At 39.5% G+C, this 16,357-nt stretch overlaps 1 protein-coding gene and 1 long non-coding RNA gene across 3 annotated transcripts in view; both read right to left on the reverse strand.

The window, feature by feature from the left end:
• The window catches only part of LOC134759031 (uncharacterized), a 69,386-nt gene that overhangs the window by 17,826 nt on the left and 35,203 nt on the right, over positions 1-16,357 (reverse strand). The window lies entirely within an intron of this gene.
• On the reverse strand, positions 363-1,876 carry TCIM (transcriptional and immune response regulator). The gene has a single exon (XM_004046936.5). The coding sequence runs from the start codon at positions 1,750-1,752 to the stop codon at positions 1,432-1,434; it is 321 nt and encodes a 106-aa protein (XP_004046984.1). The 5' UTR covers positions 1,753-1,876; the 3' UTR covers positions 363-1,431.

A 16,357-nucleotide genomic window follows, 5' to 3' on the forward strand; every position in this document is an offset into this window, starting at 1 on the left:
TATAGTTTTAACGGGAAATAAGCAAAGAGATAATATTATTTCTATATTTGTTCCTATTAAACAAACAGTAGTAACACACAGAATCTTGGTCATCACTCAGACTCTAAACCCAAAACATATTGCTTGGGAAAAATAGATGTACACATGTACATAGCTACTGTAATCATAGAAGAAATTTTTCAAAAGTATGAAGAGAAAGCCTTTTAAAACTCATCCTTAATGGATACATAAATAGAAATGCCAAGGAGTCAATCTATGAACTTCTATATCTATATTTTATATTTTAAGATTGGGACAGAGAAACTTCCCAGATATTTGATGTAAGAATTTGTTTTGAAAAAGTTTGGTAATTAATATAAAGCTACTCTGAAATTAACTTTTATTGTTAGAGACACATCTTTAGAAAAGTTTGTAAATATCAACATTTACCATCTTATTTTTTCCTTTGAGACCAAGCATCACAGACCAAAAGCCACAAAGCTTACAATAATTTATTATTGTTGCATGACATTTGCCAGTAAAATAAATTATAGAAACTATAGAGTATTTATAAACTATTTTGTATATCATATTCACTTCCTAATGCTTACTGCAGTAACTGTATGAAATTTAATTAGATTATGTTTTAGCATTAGTCAGAAGATTTAAAAAATATATAAAATGTTTTCACAGTACTTTGGATTTATAAAAGACCCCATTATTTTAACTTTTGTGCAACCTGTTTGAAATGTATAAAAAACCTTTTACAAACCAAAAGGTGGCGTAAGGTTTCACTGAGTTGCTGAAGACATCTTACTTTCTTGAATTTCTACTTAACATCCATGTGGTGCACTTTTTCAGGCATTGTAATAAGTGCAAATAAATAATCAATTATTGATTTCTAAAAATCTATACCAATAGACAATACTCAGGCTTGGAAATATTTTGAACACTCAGATATAAAAATTCAGTAAACAATTTATGCATGGTATTTTCTCTCCCTGTCCTCCCTCTCCCTCCTCCCTTCCCCTATCTATCTGGTTAAAAAAAAAAAAATGTTCAACTTCGATTTAAGTCCTAGGGCCTGACAAAGTGACCCTGGATATATGTCATCTCCAGCCATCTGTTTTCTTTAGTTCTCATTACATCTGTCCAGGCTCTTCTATCAGCATCAATCCTTTCCTGGAGGGACGGAAGAGTTTTCAAATCCTTGCTGAAAGCATTTTGTTCTCCTCTGTAACAGCACAGGGCATGAAATTGTTTGGAGTCTTTGTAACCAGTCTGTTCAGTCCTGGTCCCTTTCCAGTCCCGGTCCCCTTCCAGCCTCTGGAGTCCTGACAGAAGAGAAGCTTGCAAGGTAGCAGCAAAATGCTGCATCTGTTAGAATCTCACAAACTCACTTGGTCTTTGAATGTCCATTCTTGGATAACGTCCTTATCCATCCTCTTCTCCTCAGTGAACTTTGATGGAATATTTCCGCAGTTTCAGAAACTGGAAAAGCTTGTCTTTTGTCCTCTTCTTCAAGGCCATCAGGGCACGCGTTTTCTCCTCCACATCTTGATCTATGGCAAAAATGATCTTGGCTCTCTCCTCTGCTTTCTTGTCTCCAGAGTTTCTGAAGAGCCTTTGTAGTGATTCTTGGTCTGTGTTTTCAAAGATGTTGCCCACGGCTTTCTTACGAGAGGCTGTGTCGAAGTGGTAGCCATGGATGGATGGGCTGACTCGTAGCGACGTGGACATGATGATGGCTTGGTGGCTTCGCTTTGCTTTCATCGATGTGGGGATCTTCCGGAATTCAGCTCCCAGGCTTTCCAGAGAGTCTGTAGTGAAATCATTCTGGGACTGCTATTTAAAGTGTGAACAAAAGCTCCAGGCTCAAATTACACTGGTGACATCAGAGTGATCTCAAGGAAGAATAATCACAGAAAGGCTTAACAGTTGAGTTGCCAATATCCTGTTCTTGTGTAAAACATTACTAAAAGCTGTGTTCAGTGATTAGGCGCAGGGCTGTGAGTACTCATTTTACTTCATACGTGGCAGTAGGATAATACAGACCTGGGCCTTCCTTTAAGAAAATAGCTGAATACAGGAAAATGCAAAGATAAGACATAAACGAGGTTGCTTAGACTCTCAAATCTTCCCAAACGACAGTTAGAACAAGGGGTTCTGCTAACTACAGGAAAGCTTTCGTTCGCAGAGAAGTGATTAAAGTGCACTGCAAACATTTGGCAGTCCACATCAGTGCCCTTTGGACGTCCGTATCAGGGGCAACTCCAGAGCTACTGAGAGAAAGCTGAGCAATCAAGGATAATAATTTGGGGTGTGATCAATTCTAGGACGGGATTTTACATACAAAACGCTGACATGACACAGCTTGAAACGGTGACTTTTCAGAGATTGCGTACAAGTGCTAAGTGTCACTGAACACCACTGTAATTTGGGTGTAGTAATAATATGAATAGTAGAGGCTATCTCCTTAGGCTTGTGTATACATCCACAACAACAGCTATCAAAAAAGCCAGCAGGAAAAGTTAATCAAGTGTTTTACGTGCACAGTGCCCAAAATGAACGAGGTGATCTTTTGTTTTCAAATTTATTTTGGCATTACCCAGACATAGAGCAATAACTTCTTTGGAAGCATATAAACGTGTTCTTCCTGTCTTCCATAATATTCAAGCCAGCCAGTGTCCTCACTGACCTATGGAGCTGTCATATGCTAAATGTGAGCTTCAAAGGGTCCTGGAGATTCTCTTTGTGGATCTTACGCCTGGTCCGCTTTCTAGTCCTTTAAGAAAGCAGGACAGGTCTTTTCGTTTTTCTTTTTATCTAGTCAAGTAAGATCTAGAAAATGCGCAAAGGGAGACACCGTGGGGAAGGTACCTCACTAGGAAATTGAGTTAGAGACTCTCCTTATATTTTAATTCATTCATTCACTTACTCATTTATCCACTCGTTTATTTAATCAATATTTATTAAAGGTGTGTTATTAGCCAGAACTTTTTGAGGCATTGGAAATGAAACAGTAAACCAAACAAAACCAACCTAACCAAACCATGCAAAGAATCCCTTTTTTACCTTAATGAAGTTTATGTTCTACTGGGAAATAGACAATAGAAACATACATTTATAATATATATCATGTCAGAGTAAGGAATATTATGAGTAAAAATGAAGCAGAGTTGTACAGGAGTGGAAGGAGAGTGTTGAGATTTTCCTAGGATATTCAGGCACAGCTTCTTGTAATGAGACATTGTGCAAAGACTCGAAGGTCGTGAGGGAGGCAGTCAGCTATATGGATATCTGTAGGAAGGGTGCTGTCAGAGGAGCAAGTGCAGAAGGTTGAAGAAAAGAGTGTGCAAAGAGTGTATGGAGAACAGCCAGGGACCAGTGTGGTCAGAGCAGAGTGAGCAGGGCAGAGTGGGAGGAGATGAGGTAAGGGCGAGTAGGCAGTGGAAAGAGGGCAGGAGCAGGCTGTGTGCAACCTCACAGCCTTTGATTGTGGATTTAGCTCGTACACTGTTAGGAGACAGGTGGGCTTTGGAGAATTTGGAGCAGAGAAATGGCATGGTTTTCCTTATAATTTTAAAAGCTTACTGACACTTCTTAGAAGAGAATAGATTTCAGGGAAGCAAGCAGGGAGTGGGGAGCAGGAAGACTAGTCAGGAGATGTTCAATAATCCAAGAAAGAGAGGATGAAGGCTTCCACTAGGGAGAATGTGGAGGTAGTGAGAACTGATCCAATTCTGGCATATTGTGAAGGTAAAGCTAAGAAGATTGCTGAAAAATTAGATGCGAGGAATGAATAACAAACAGGAGCCCAGGCTGATCTCTTCTGAAGGATGCCTCCTTGAAAGACATTTCCAGGTGTGCCAGTGGTCAACTCTCCAACCATGCAGCTCATGTGTGTTCCAGTTTTTCCAAGGGTTCCAGAAGAGCCCTTTGTTCTGCTGTCTATGGCTATGGATTTACAGGCCTATATAGCACACCTTTGTGGCAGCATCGTTTCCCTTGCTAAATTAAAAAAAAAATTATTATTATGGCAACAAGGATTTACTGAGATTTTATTATGTGCCAAGCAGAGGACAAGAGATTCACAAAACCTCTCTTAATTATTGTCATAACTCAAGGATTTATCAAAGTTCTCTCTTTTTTTTTTTTTTTTTTTTTGAGACAGAGTTTTGCTCTTGTTGCCCAGACTGGAGTGCAATGGCGTGATCTCTGCTCACCACAACCTCCGCCTCCTGGTTCAAGTGACTCTCCTGCCTCAACCTCCCGTGTAGCTGGGATTACAGGCATGAACCACCACGCCAAGCTAATTTTGTATATTTTTTTTAGTAGAGATGGGGTTTCTCCATGTTGGGCAGGCTGGTCTCGAACTCCTGACCTCAGGTGATCCACCCGCCTCGGCCTCCCAAAGTGCTGGGATTACAGGCGTGAGCCACTGTGCCTGGCCTCAACCTTCTTATACTATGTTCTTTCTTGAAGTGATTCTTATGTGGGCTCATGCTTTTTCTGATACCCTACTTATTGATTACTCCTAAATTTTGATCCCTACCTAGCCCTGGCCTCTGAAGTGTAAACTCATTTATTCATCTAACTAATCAATACAAATATATAAAAATATGTTATACATATTCATTCTGTTATAAAATAAACCTGGCTATGATCCTTAATAACTCCTTTTCTTTCTCTCCCTATACATAATCTATGGCCAAGTTCTGTCAGTTCTATCTAGAAAATGTTCCCAAAGCCATCTACTTTCTCTCTATTTTCATTGCCATTTATGCCAGCCCTTCATACGGTGGATGCTGTGATGCATGATCCAGAATTCCCTTTAAGATTTTCCCAGGTGCTCAGCTATCAGCCCGCTTTGGGGACTGATACTACTGAAGAAGTTTACGTCACCTAAGGGTACCCTTTTTCCCTTCCAGGTGCAGCTATATCCAGTGACTGATCCACATGGTGGTGTCAAATCCTGCTCTCCTTGTCCGTATCAACTCTAAGGGGTCATCTAAACTTCAGAGCACCTTTCAGGGTAGGCTGAGATCTCCCTCTGTCCAATCCTGCATCTTTCCCATCTGCAGGCATTGATCCCAACAGCACTCTACAACCAGTCACCTGACTGCTGATCTGCATCTCAGAGTTTGCTTCCTAGGGACCCCAGCCTAAAATACTGTATCATCTCTTGCTAGACTAAGATCAAGTAACTCACTTTCCTGGCTCTCCTGATTTGCCTCTTGCCCCAAATTCCCTACACAGCACCCAGAGCCATATTTCCTAATAAGCGCTCTGATTGAACCACTCTTGACGTAAACTTTGCATGACCTCTTTGAACATGACCTGCTATGTCTTTATGCCTTCAGATTCCTTGGATACACCACATTCATTCCTGTAGTGAGGATTTGCATATCTTTTTCCTTTTTCTGGAATGTTCTTTTATACTTTTTGTCTCAGCTAGGTAATTCCTGGTTATTCATACAATCTCAACTAAAAGCTACTTTCTCAGAGAGGCTTTCCTAATTCTTGCCAACATACCCATTACTCTTCCTTAGTAGCACTTTGTATTAGAGTTTGCAAACATACCTTTATTTGGGGGATTCTCATTTAAAGGCTCTATCAAGAGCAGGGATTGGATCTACCTTTCTCACTATGTTCAAAGTTCCAAGGTCACTTAATAAAAGGATTGTTTTTATAGTAATGTTAAATGACAGCATATGCAATTATATTTAATTCTCATAACGACCCTTTGCAATAGGAACTATTGCAGATCTTAAGTCAAAGATAAGAGAACTGAGGCGATAAATGGAATGATGGAATAAATGGAATGATGGCTCCATAAGATGTCCATGTTTTAATCCCTGAAATTTATAAATATAAGCAAAAGGGAACTTTAAATAGCAAAAGAGCTTTTGCAGGTATGAACAAGTTAAACATCTCCAGATGTGGAGATTTAGCTTGGATTATCCGGGGCAGCCCATGTAATCATGAGTTCTTATAAGAAGGAGTCAGAAGGTCAGAAAGGAGAGAAGATGCTGGGTTATTGTCTTTGAAGATGGAGGAAGGAGCCGTGCTCCAAGGAATGTGGACAACAGTTAGAAACTGGAACAGGCAAGGAAACAGATTCTTGCCTAGATCCTCCAGAAACAACAGATTCCTGCAGACCCATTTTAGACATCTGGCATTCTAAACTATAAGATAATACATTTGTGTTGTTTTAACTCACTAAATTCATGTCAGTTTTTTACAGCAGTAATGGGAAAATAATACACTCCCCTCACCCTTCAGCTGTAAGACAACCTGAAGCCAGGGCTACTTGACTCCAAAGTCCATAATCTTAAACTCTATCCTGCATTGCTTTCAAATTAGCTGCAAGCTCTGTCTTCAGAAAGTCTGGATTATATTTTTACATGACATTGAACAGCTCTCCTTGAGTACTGCCTACAAGCATTCAGATGAATTTGAGAGATTAAGGAGTTTCAAAATTGTTTAGAGGACAAGACCATCTGCAGGAAAACAATGTCAGTTTCTGTTTCCCAGAAATGTGACACGTGCCCTAAGGTTATGATTTGCTGATCCTTTTTGCCAAAGGTAACTATGTATGCTTGGAAAGGTGTTTACTGTTGCCATCCTGTTCTTTCCCTTCTTTGTATAAATATTTTCAGTGAATGATGTGGTTAACAGGATCTAAAAAGATATTCGCAAGATTCACAAATTGCATGTGGACACCTTACGGAATTGTGCTTTCTGCAGTAAAGACAGAAGATAATGAAGGCTGATTAAAAGAAGCAGCTTCTGGTCTAGCGTATTTTCTTCTGTGCATCAGTTTTCCTGTATTTGTTCATTATACAAAGAGATTTAGTATTTATTTGCCAGCGATAAATGAGCTTCATTAGTTTTGTGTCCAATAAAGAGATTTTAGAAAAAAAAGGTAAAGAAGAAAACAAAAATTTCTTAAGTGACTAGTATATCTGGTTTTCTACATCTAATAACTAAATGACTCTTTACAACCATATTGGAGGTAGGTATTATTGACCTTAATTTTCAACACAAGCAAGGAATTGGACTCATTGAGGCTAAACAATATGTCCGTGCTAAGTGTAAAACCTGATTTCATTTCCAAAATTTTTTTATATCTCCAAAATCTTTTCTGCCAAGAGTTTCCTTAATCTTTGTTGCTCCTCCTTTTGCCATGCACTGTGCCTTAGGTTTATCTTTTTAAATTAAAAATGATGGTGAATTCTTACTTATAGCTTTAGTGCATGGTATAGCAGCTGGTACACAGTGTACATCCAATGAACAGTTATTTAATTACTACATTAATAGGTAAAAGAAATTAAGTGCATAGAATTTACTTTGATGATGTCTTTGTGCACTAGTTTACCTCTGCGGCAATTTCCTGAATGCGACTGGAGTGTAGAGGCCGGCAATCTGAAATTTGTACTTTAAACATCAGCTGAATTATCCCTGTTCATTTTTGCTTTAACACAAAAAAATTCACGCTGTGTTCAAATTTAAAAAGCACGTTCACATATATTATCTCATTTGACTTTCACTACATCACTGGTATTATCTTCATTTTACAGATGAAAAAACATTAGATTACAGAAGTTAAATGAGTTTTCCAAAACTTAGAGGTAATTAAATGAAGAGCTAACCCTGGAACTTTTATTTTCTAATTTCAAATTCTGTGTTCTTTTCTATCGTGGCATAGCTTCTTATTATACTCATTATCTATTCGTCTCCTACAGTTTAAAGATTCTACTGCAGCTTTCTTCCATTTGTCTTTTCATGAACGTATTCAGTGATTTATAGATTTATTCACAAATATTTGTTGAATGCCTACTCCGTGTCAGGCATACATTGAGAGGGAAATGGACGTGGCCCTTGTATTTGTGGAACATGAGGTCTAAAGAAGAAAAGAGACTTTAAACAAATAAGTAAACTTGTAATTATATGAAGAAAATGTTTACACATGCTAGCAAATGAAATCATCCAAAGACATAAAAGAGAAACAAGGCGAGGCTTCATTTAAATTGGTCGCGTCCTGGAAAGCCTGTGAAAGAGCACAGCAAGGAGCTTTGGAGACGCAAGGAACATCCTGTGCAAAGGCCCTGTGGTAGGAATGAGTTAGAAGACAGAAAAGCAGACATAAAGACAACATATGTGGGGAACAGAAACAAATGAGGAGAGGAGAGGAAGACAAGGCTAGATTGGCAGGCAGAAGCTGAATGCTGCAGGGTGCTGAAGGTCATGTTAGAGATTTAAAATGTTATCCCAAGTGCAAATGGCAGTCTTTAAAAGGTTACAGGCATGGAAGGAAAACTGCTCAAGTATTTAGATTTTGTTTTCTTCTGAAGTCACTTTGCTCACTGAGCTTTCCTAATTCCTGCCAATATACCCATTGCTCTTCTTTACTAGCACTTACTAGAGTTTGTAAACATACACTTATTTTGGGGAGTACTCATTTAAAGCCTGTCTCTATCAGAAGCAAGGATTGGATCTACCTTTGTCACTATGTTCAAAGTCCCTAGATCACTTAATAAAAGGATTGTTTTTATAGTAATGTTAAATAACAACGTATGCAATTTTATTTAATTCCCATAATGACCCTTTGCACTTTGGCTGTTGGGCCATTAAATACAACAACCAAAAAAGAACAATCGTGGTTTCAGAGAGCAAGCAGATTATTTGAAAGGCATTTTGGAAGTAAACGCAATGGGATCTGGTGATTTGGGTAGAGAGTAGGGTAAGGGTCAACGGAGCTCCCAGGTTGAGTCTTGAGCAGGTTGGTCAGGAAGGCTGAGGTGGGGCAGGTGAAGGTGGAGAGGGCATGAGAGAAAGATCGAGAGTTCAGACATGCAAAGCAGTAAAGCTGAAATGCCTGCAGCACAGCCAAGGAGGCAGCTGAATATAGGAAACCAGAGCTCAGAGGAGAAATCTGAAATGTAAGTTTAATTCTTTATTCTTTTTCAGTAAAAATGGTCAAGAAGTCAACATTGCCTGTAGCTTTCTTCACTCAACTCATGTATAAATCCAGAACCCAAAATGATGCCTGGCATGAAGTAAATTTTAAATAGTTTTAGAATTCTTTCACATAAAAATAATTAGTATTTAGCCCAGGGAGGGATAAGCAACATACAAAGATGAAACTGCTGCTTAGTGGCTGTGTTGTTTCTATTTTTCTGATGTTGAGTGTCTTTCATTTTTCTATACTTAACAACTGAAGTGACAATCATTCTCCTAAGCAATTAGTTGTTCGGGGTCATTTTCACACAAGGTCAATTCTGGGTTTCTATTCTTCTATAGCTGTGGTTGATCTCTTTTTAAAACTAATCAGCTAACATTTTTCTTTTAACAAATTTTGTTAAATACATTTTTAATCTTTAATTATTGCTGATAAGAAAGAGTAGTAGTTTAATTTAGAAATTTCAATTCTAACATTTATTTTGGATCATAGAGAGGAAATAGGAATAAATTCTGAAGCAATACAAATTTCAAAAAACAAATCTGGTGAAATGCATTTTCAAAGGGTTTCTGTCAAATTATGGTGAAAAATCTGCAACTTTATTGAAAAGAATTACAGCCAAAACAATTTTCTAGAAGTGCCTCTTTTCACATGATGTTTTTGCATGTGAAATGAAACAGCTGTCTTTTGTTAAACCATCAGTCTATATTTGAAATGTTTCCTAAAAAAGGAATGGAAGATAAGCTGTTCTTTTTTAAAAATTTTAATTAGCTGTTCAGATTCAGATATTGAGGCCCTGGTATTTATAGCTTCTTTAAAAAGAAAACAGTTGTGAACAAAAACTAGCATGTTTTTCTCAGGAAGTGAGCATGAGATATTTATATGTATTTATACTAGCGTGTGCGTTTCTAAAATCTATGACTAAAGCCAAAATAAGTCTTTATGAACTATCTCTTCCCAGTCCTCACTCCAATTCGCTCAATGTGTGCTTCTGGCTGAGCTTTGTGACGTTGCCACACTTCAATCATTCTCCAAGAGGGATCCATAAGGGAAATAAAACTTCTTACATGAGCTTCCCAGATGTTATAAGTAGTATCGTAAATGATACCCAGCGCCATTCCTGAAGCTCGTCGCCTGTTTCTTCTCTTTTCCTGATCAGGGTGCAGCCACATCTGGCTCTTCTCTTTGCAGGACAATCTAATTCTATCTTTCTAAGAGCTATACGCAGCCCAAACAGATGAGGGTATATAGAGAAATTTAATCAGCAAAGGTTCATAACATCAACTGAGTTGAAGCCCAGAATGCTCTGTGAGGTGAAGCGAAACCTCAGCAGGGACAACATGTCTCAGTTCACGTGTTTGAAGGGTTATTGTGCGGAAGAAAAACTAAGCTTGTCTGAAAGGCGTCTAGAGATAGATAGAAATTGGGCTAATCAGTAAGCTCCAGGAAGACATATTCTGACTCAGCAAAATTAAAGAGAGAGTTCATGAAAGAATAAGCAGTGACGGCATTCACATAGAGTCAGGATGACAACCAAGCAGGTGTAGAGCAGACGCATGTCATTAGTGGGAGTAGATTAGTGATTATTTTTATTTATCTTATTTTTTGCCTATGACCTGTAGCCTATGTCACCAAGTTACACACACATATAACAGTGTAACGGGTTTGTTTCAGTTATTATAATAAAAGAACAGGCCAAGTGTGGTGGCTCACACCTGTAATCCCAGCACTTTGAGAGGCCTAAGTGGGTGGATCACTTGAGGTCAGGAGTTCGAGACCAGCCTGGTCAACATGGAGAAGCCCCATCTCTACTAAAAATACAAAAAATTAGCTGGGCATGGAGGTGTGTGCCTGTAGTCCCAGCTACTCCAGAGGCTGAATCACTTGAACCTGGGAGGTGGAGGTTACAGTGAGCTGGAATCACACCACTGCACTCTAGCCTGGGCAACAGAATGAGACTCTGATTAAAAAAAATTAAAAAGTGGGGTGGAGCCAAGATGGCTGAATAGGAATAGCTCCAATCTACAGCTCCCAGCATGAGTGAACCAGAAGATGAATTATTTCTGCATTTCCAACTGAGGAACTGGGTTCATCTTACGGGGGACTGTCAGACAGTGGGTGCAGGACAGTGGGTGCAGCGCACCAAGTGTGAGCTGAAGCAGGATGAGGCATCGCCTCACCTGGGAAGCGCAAGGGGTCAGGGAATTCCCTTCCCAAGCCAAGGAAAGGGGGAGACAGACGGCACCTGGAAAATTGGGTCACTCCCACCCTAATACTGTGCTTTTCCTACGGTCTTAGCAAACGGCACACCAGGAAATTATATCCCGCGCATGGCTCAGAGGGTCATACACCCACGGAGCCTCACTCATTGCTAGCACAGCAGTCTGAGATCAAACTGCAAGGCAGCAGCAAGCCTGGGGGAGAGGCACCTGCCATAGCCAAGGCTTGAGTAGGTAAACAAAGCAGCCCAGAAGCTCGAACTGGGTGGAGCCCACTGCAGCTCAAGGAGGCCTGCCTGCCTCTGTAGACTCCACTTCTGGGGTCAGGGTACAGCCAAACAAAAGGCAGCAGAAACCTCTACAGTCTTAAATGTCCCTGTCTGACAGCTTTGAAAAGAGTAGTGGTTCTCCCAGCACGCAGCTTGAGATCTGAGAACGGACAGACTGCCTACTCAAGTGGGTCCCTGACCCCCGAGTAGCCCAACTGGGAGGCAGACCCCAGTAGGGGCAGACTGACACCTCACACGGCCGGGTGCTCCTCTGAGACAAAACTTCCAGAGGAATGATCAGATAGCAACATTTGCTGTTCACCAATGTCCACTGTTCTGCAGCCTCCACTGCTGATACCGAGACAAACAAGATCTGGAGAGGACCTCCAGCAAACTCCAACAGACATGCAGCTGAGGGTCCTGACTGTTAGAATGAAAACTAACTAACAGAAAGGACATCCACACCAAAAACCCATCTGTATGTCACCATCATCAAAGGTAGATAAAACCACAAAGATGAGGAAAAAACAGAGCATAAAAACTGGAAATTCTAAAAATCAGAGTGCCTCTCCTCCTCCAAAGGAACGCAGCTCCTCAGCAGCAAAGGAACAAAGCTGGACAGAGAATAACTTTGACAAGTTGAGAGAAGAAGGCTTCAGATGATCAAACTACTCAGAGCTAAAGGAGAAAGTTAAAACCCATGGCAAAGAAGTTAAAAAACTTGAAAAAAGATTAGATGAATGGCTAACTAGAATAACCAATGCAGAGAAGGCCTTAAAGGACCTGACGGAGCTGAAAACCATGGCATGAGAACTATGTGACAAATGCACAAGCCTCAGTAGTCGATTCGATCAACTGGAAGAAAGGGTATCAGTGATGGAAGATCAAATGAGTGAAATGAAGAGAGAAGAGAAGTTTAGAGAAAAAAGAATAAAAAGAAACTAACAAAGCCTCCAAGAAATATGGGACTATGTGAAAAGACCAAATCTACATCTGATTGGTGTACCTGAAAGTGACAGGGAGAACGGAATCATGTTGGAAAACACTCTGCAGGATATTATCCAGGAGAACTTCCCCAATCTAGCAAGGAAGGCCAACATTCAAATTCAGGAAATACAGAGAATGCCACAAAGAAACTCCTTGAAAAGAGCAACTCCAAGACACATAATTGTCAGATTCACCAAAGTTGAAATGAAGGAAAAAATGTTAAGGGCAGCCACAGAGAAAGGTCAGGTTACCCAAAAAGGGAAGCCCATCAGACTAACAGCTGATCTCTTGGCAGAAACTCTACAAGCCAGAAGAGAGTGGGGGCCAATATTCAACATTCTTAAAGAAAAGAATTTTCAACCCAGAATTTCCTATCCAGCCAAACTAAGCTTCATAAGTGAAGGAGAAATAAAATCCTTTAGAGATAAGCAAATGCTGAGAGATTTTGTCACCACCAGGCCTGCCCTAAAAGAGCTCTTGAAGGAAGCACTAAACATGGAAAGGAACAACTGGTACCAGCCACTGCAAAAACAAGCTAAATGGTAAAGACCATTGAGGCAAGGAAGAAACTGCATCAACTAACGAGCAAAACAACCAGCTAACATCATAATGACAGCATCAAATTCACACATTACAATATTAGCCTTAAATGTAAATGGACTAAATGCTCCAATTAAAAGACACAGACTGGCAAATTGGATAAAGAGTCAAGACCCATCAGTGAGCTGTATTCAGGAAACCCATCTCACGTGCAGAGACACATGTAGACTCAAAATAAAGGGATGGAGGAAGATCCACCAAGCAAATGGAAAACAAAAAGAGGCAGGGATTGTGATCCTAGTCTCTGATAAAACAGACTTTAAACCAACAAAGATCAAAAGAGACAAAGAAGGCCATTACATAATGGTAAAGGGATCAATTCAACAAGAAGAACTAACTATCCTAAATATATAAGCACCCAATACAGGAGCACCCAGATTCTTAAAGCAAGTCCTTAGAGACCTACAAAGAGACTTAGACTCCCACACAATAATAATGGGAGACTTTAACACCCCACTGTCAACATTAGACAGATCAATGAGACAGAAAGTTAACAAGAATATCCAGGAATTGAACTCAGCTCTGCACCAAGTGGACCTAATAGACATCTATAGAATTCTCCACCCCAAATCAACAGAATATACATTCTTTTCAACACCATATCACACCTATTCCAAAACTGACTCCTCAGCAAATGTAAAAGAACAGAAATTATAACAAACAGTCTCTCAGACCACAGTACAATCAAACTAGAACTCAGGATTAAGAAACTCACTCAAAACTGCTCAACTACATGGAAACTAAACAATCGGCTCCTGAATGACTACTGGGTACATAACGAAATGCAGGCAGAAATAAAGATGTTTTTTGAAACCAATGAGAACAAAGACACAACATACCAGAATCTCTGGGACACATTCAAAGCAGTGTGTGGAGGGAAATTTATAGCACTAAATGCCCACGAGAGAAAGCAGGAAAGATCTAAAATTAACACCCTAACATCACAGTTAAAAGAACTAGAGAAGCAAGAGCAAACACATACAAAAGCTAGCAGAAAGCAAGAAATAACTAAGATCAGAGCAGAACTGAAGGAGATAGAGACACAAAAAACCCTTCAAAAAAATCAATGAATCCAGGAGCTGGTTTTTTTGAAAAGATCAACAAAATTGATAGACCACTAGCAAGACTAATGAAGAAAAGAGAGAAGAATCAAATAGATGCAATAAAAAATGATAAAGGGGATATCACTACCGATCCCACAGAAATACAAACTACCATCAGAGAATACTATAAACACCTCTATGCAAATAAACTAGAAAATCCAGAAGAAATGGATAAATTCCTCAACACATACACCCTCCCAAGACTAAACCAGGAAGAAGTTGAATCTCTGAATAGACCAAAAACAGACTCTGAAATTGAGGCAATAATTAATAGCTTACCAACCAAAAAAAGTCCAGGACCAGATGGATTCGCAGCCGAATTCTACCAGAGGTATAAGGAGGAACTGGTACCATTCCTTCTGAAACAATTCCAATCAATAGAAAAGAGGGAATCCTCCCTAACTCATTTTATGAGGCCAGCATCATCCTGATACCAAAGCTGGACAGAGACACAACAAAAAGAATTTTAGACCAATATCCCTGATTTACATCGATGCAAAAATCCTCAATAAAATACTGGCACACCGAATGCAGCAGCACATCAAAAAGCTTATCCACCATGATCAAGTGGGCTTCATCCCTGGGATGCAAGGCTGGTTCAACATATGCAAATCGATAAACGTAACCCAGCATATAAACAGAACCAAAGACAAAAACCACATGATTATCTCAATAGATGCAGAAAAGGCCTTTGACAAAATTCAACAACACTTCATGCTAAAAACTCTCAATAAATCAGGTATTGATGGGACGTATCTCAAAATAATAAGAGCTATCTATGAGAAACCCACAGCCAATATCATACTGAATGGGCAAAAACTGGAAGCATTCCCTTTGAAAACTGGCACAAGACAGGGAGGGATGCCCTTTCTCACCACTCCTATTCAACATAGTGTCGGAAGTTCTGGCCAGGGCAATCAGGCAGGAGAAGGAAATAAAGGGATTCAGTTAGGAAAAGAGGAAGTCAAATTGTCCCTGTTTGCAGATGACATGATTGTATATCTAGAAATCCCCATCGTCTCAGCCCAAAATCTCCTTCAGCTGATAGACAACTTCAGCAAAGTCTCAGGATACAAAATCAGTGTGCAAAAATCACAAGCATTCTTATACACCAATAACAGACAAACAGAGAGCCAAATCATGAGTGAACTCCCATTGACAATTGCTTCACAGAGAATAAAATACCCAGGAATCCAACTTAGAAGGGATGTGAAGGACCTCTTCAAGGAGAACTACAAACCACTGCTCAATGAAATAAAAGAGGATACAAAGAAATGGAAGAACATTCCATGCTCATGGGTAGGAAGAATCAACATCATGAAAATGGCCATTCTGCCCAAGGTAATTTATTTATTCAATGCCATCCCCATCAAACTACCAATGCCTTTCTTCACAGAATTGGAAAAAACTACTTTAAAGTTCATATGGAACGAAAAAAGAGCCCGCATTGCCAAGTCAATCCTAAGCCAAAAGAACAAAGCTGGAGGCATCACACTACCTGACTTCAAACTATACTACAAGGCTACAGTAACCAAAACAGCATGGTACTGGTACCAAAACATAGATATAGACTAATGGAACAGAACAGAGCCCTCAGAAACAATGCCACATATCTACAACTATCTGATCTTTGACAAGCCTGACAAAAACAAGAAATGAGGAAAGGATTCCCTATTTAATAAATGGTGCTGGGAAAACTGGCTAGCCATGTGTAGAAAGCTGAAAGTGGATCCCTTCCTTACACCTTATACAAAAATTAATTCAAGATGGATTAAAGACTTAAATGTTAGACCTAAAACCATAAAAACCCTAGAAGAAAACCTAGGCAATACCATTCAGGACATAGGCATGGGCAAGGACCTCATGTCTAAAACACCAAAAGCAATGGCAACAAAAGCCAAAATTGACAAATGGGATCTAATTAAAGAGCTTCTGCACAGCAAAAGAGACTACCATCAGAGTGAACAGGCAACCCACAGAATGGGAGAAAATTTTTGCAACATACTCATCTGACAAAGGGCTAATATCCAGAATCTACAATGAACTCAAACAAATTTACAAGAAAAAAAAACAAACAACCCCATCAACAAGTGGGCGAAGGAAATGAACAGACACTTCTCAAAAGAAGACATTTATGCAGCCAAAAAACACATGAAAAAATGCTCATCATCACTGGCCATCAGAGAAATGCAAATCAAAACCACAATGAGATACCATCTCACACCAGTTAAAATG

This window comes from Gorilla gorilla, chromosome 7 (assembly GCF_029281585.2).
Source record: "Gorilla gorilla gorilla isolate KB3781 chromosome 7, NHGRI_mGorGor1-v2.1_pri, whole genome shotgun sequence".
Lineage (NCBI taxonomy): Eukaryota > Metazoa > Chordata > Mammalia > Primates > Hominidae > Gorilla > Gorilla gorilla.

Bases quoted from the DNA above. Each gene is read 5' to 3' on its own strand.
- TCIM (XM_004046936.5), bottom strand. From the start codon at position 1,752: ATGAAAGCAAAGCGAAGCCACCAAGCCATCATCATGTCCACGTCGCTA.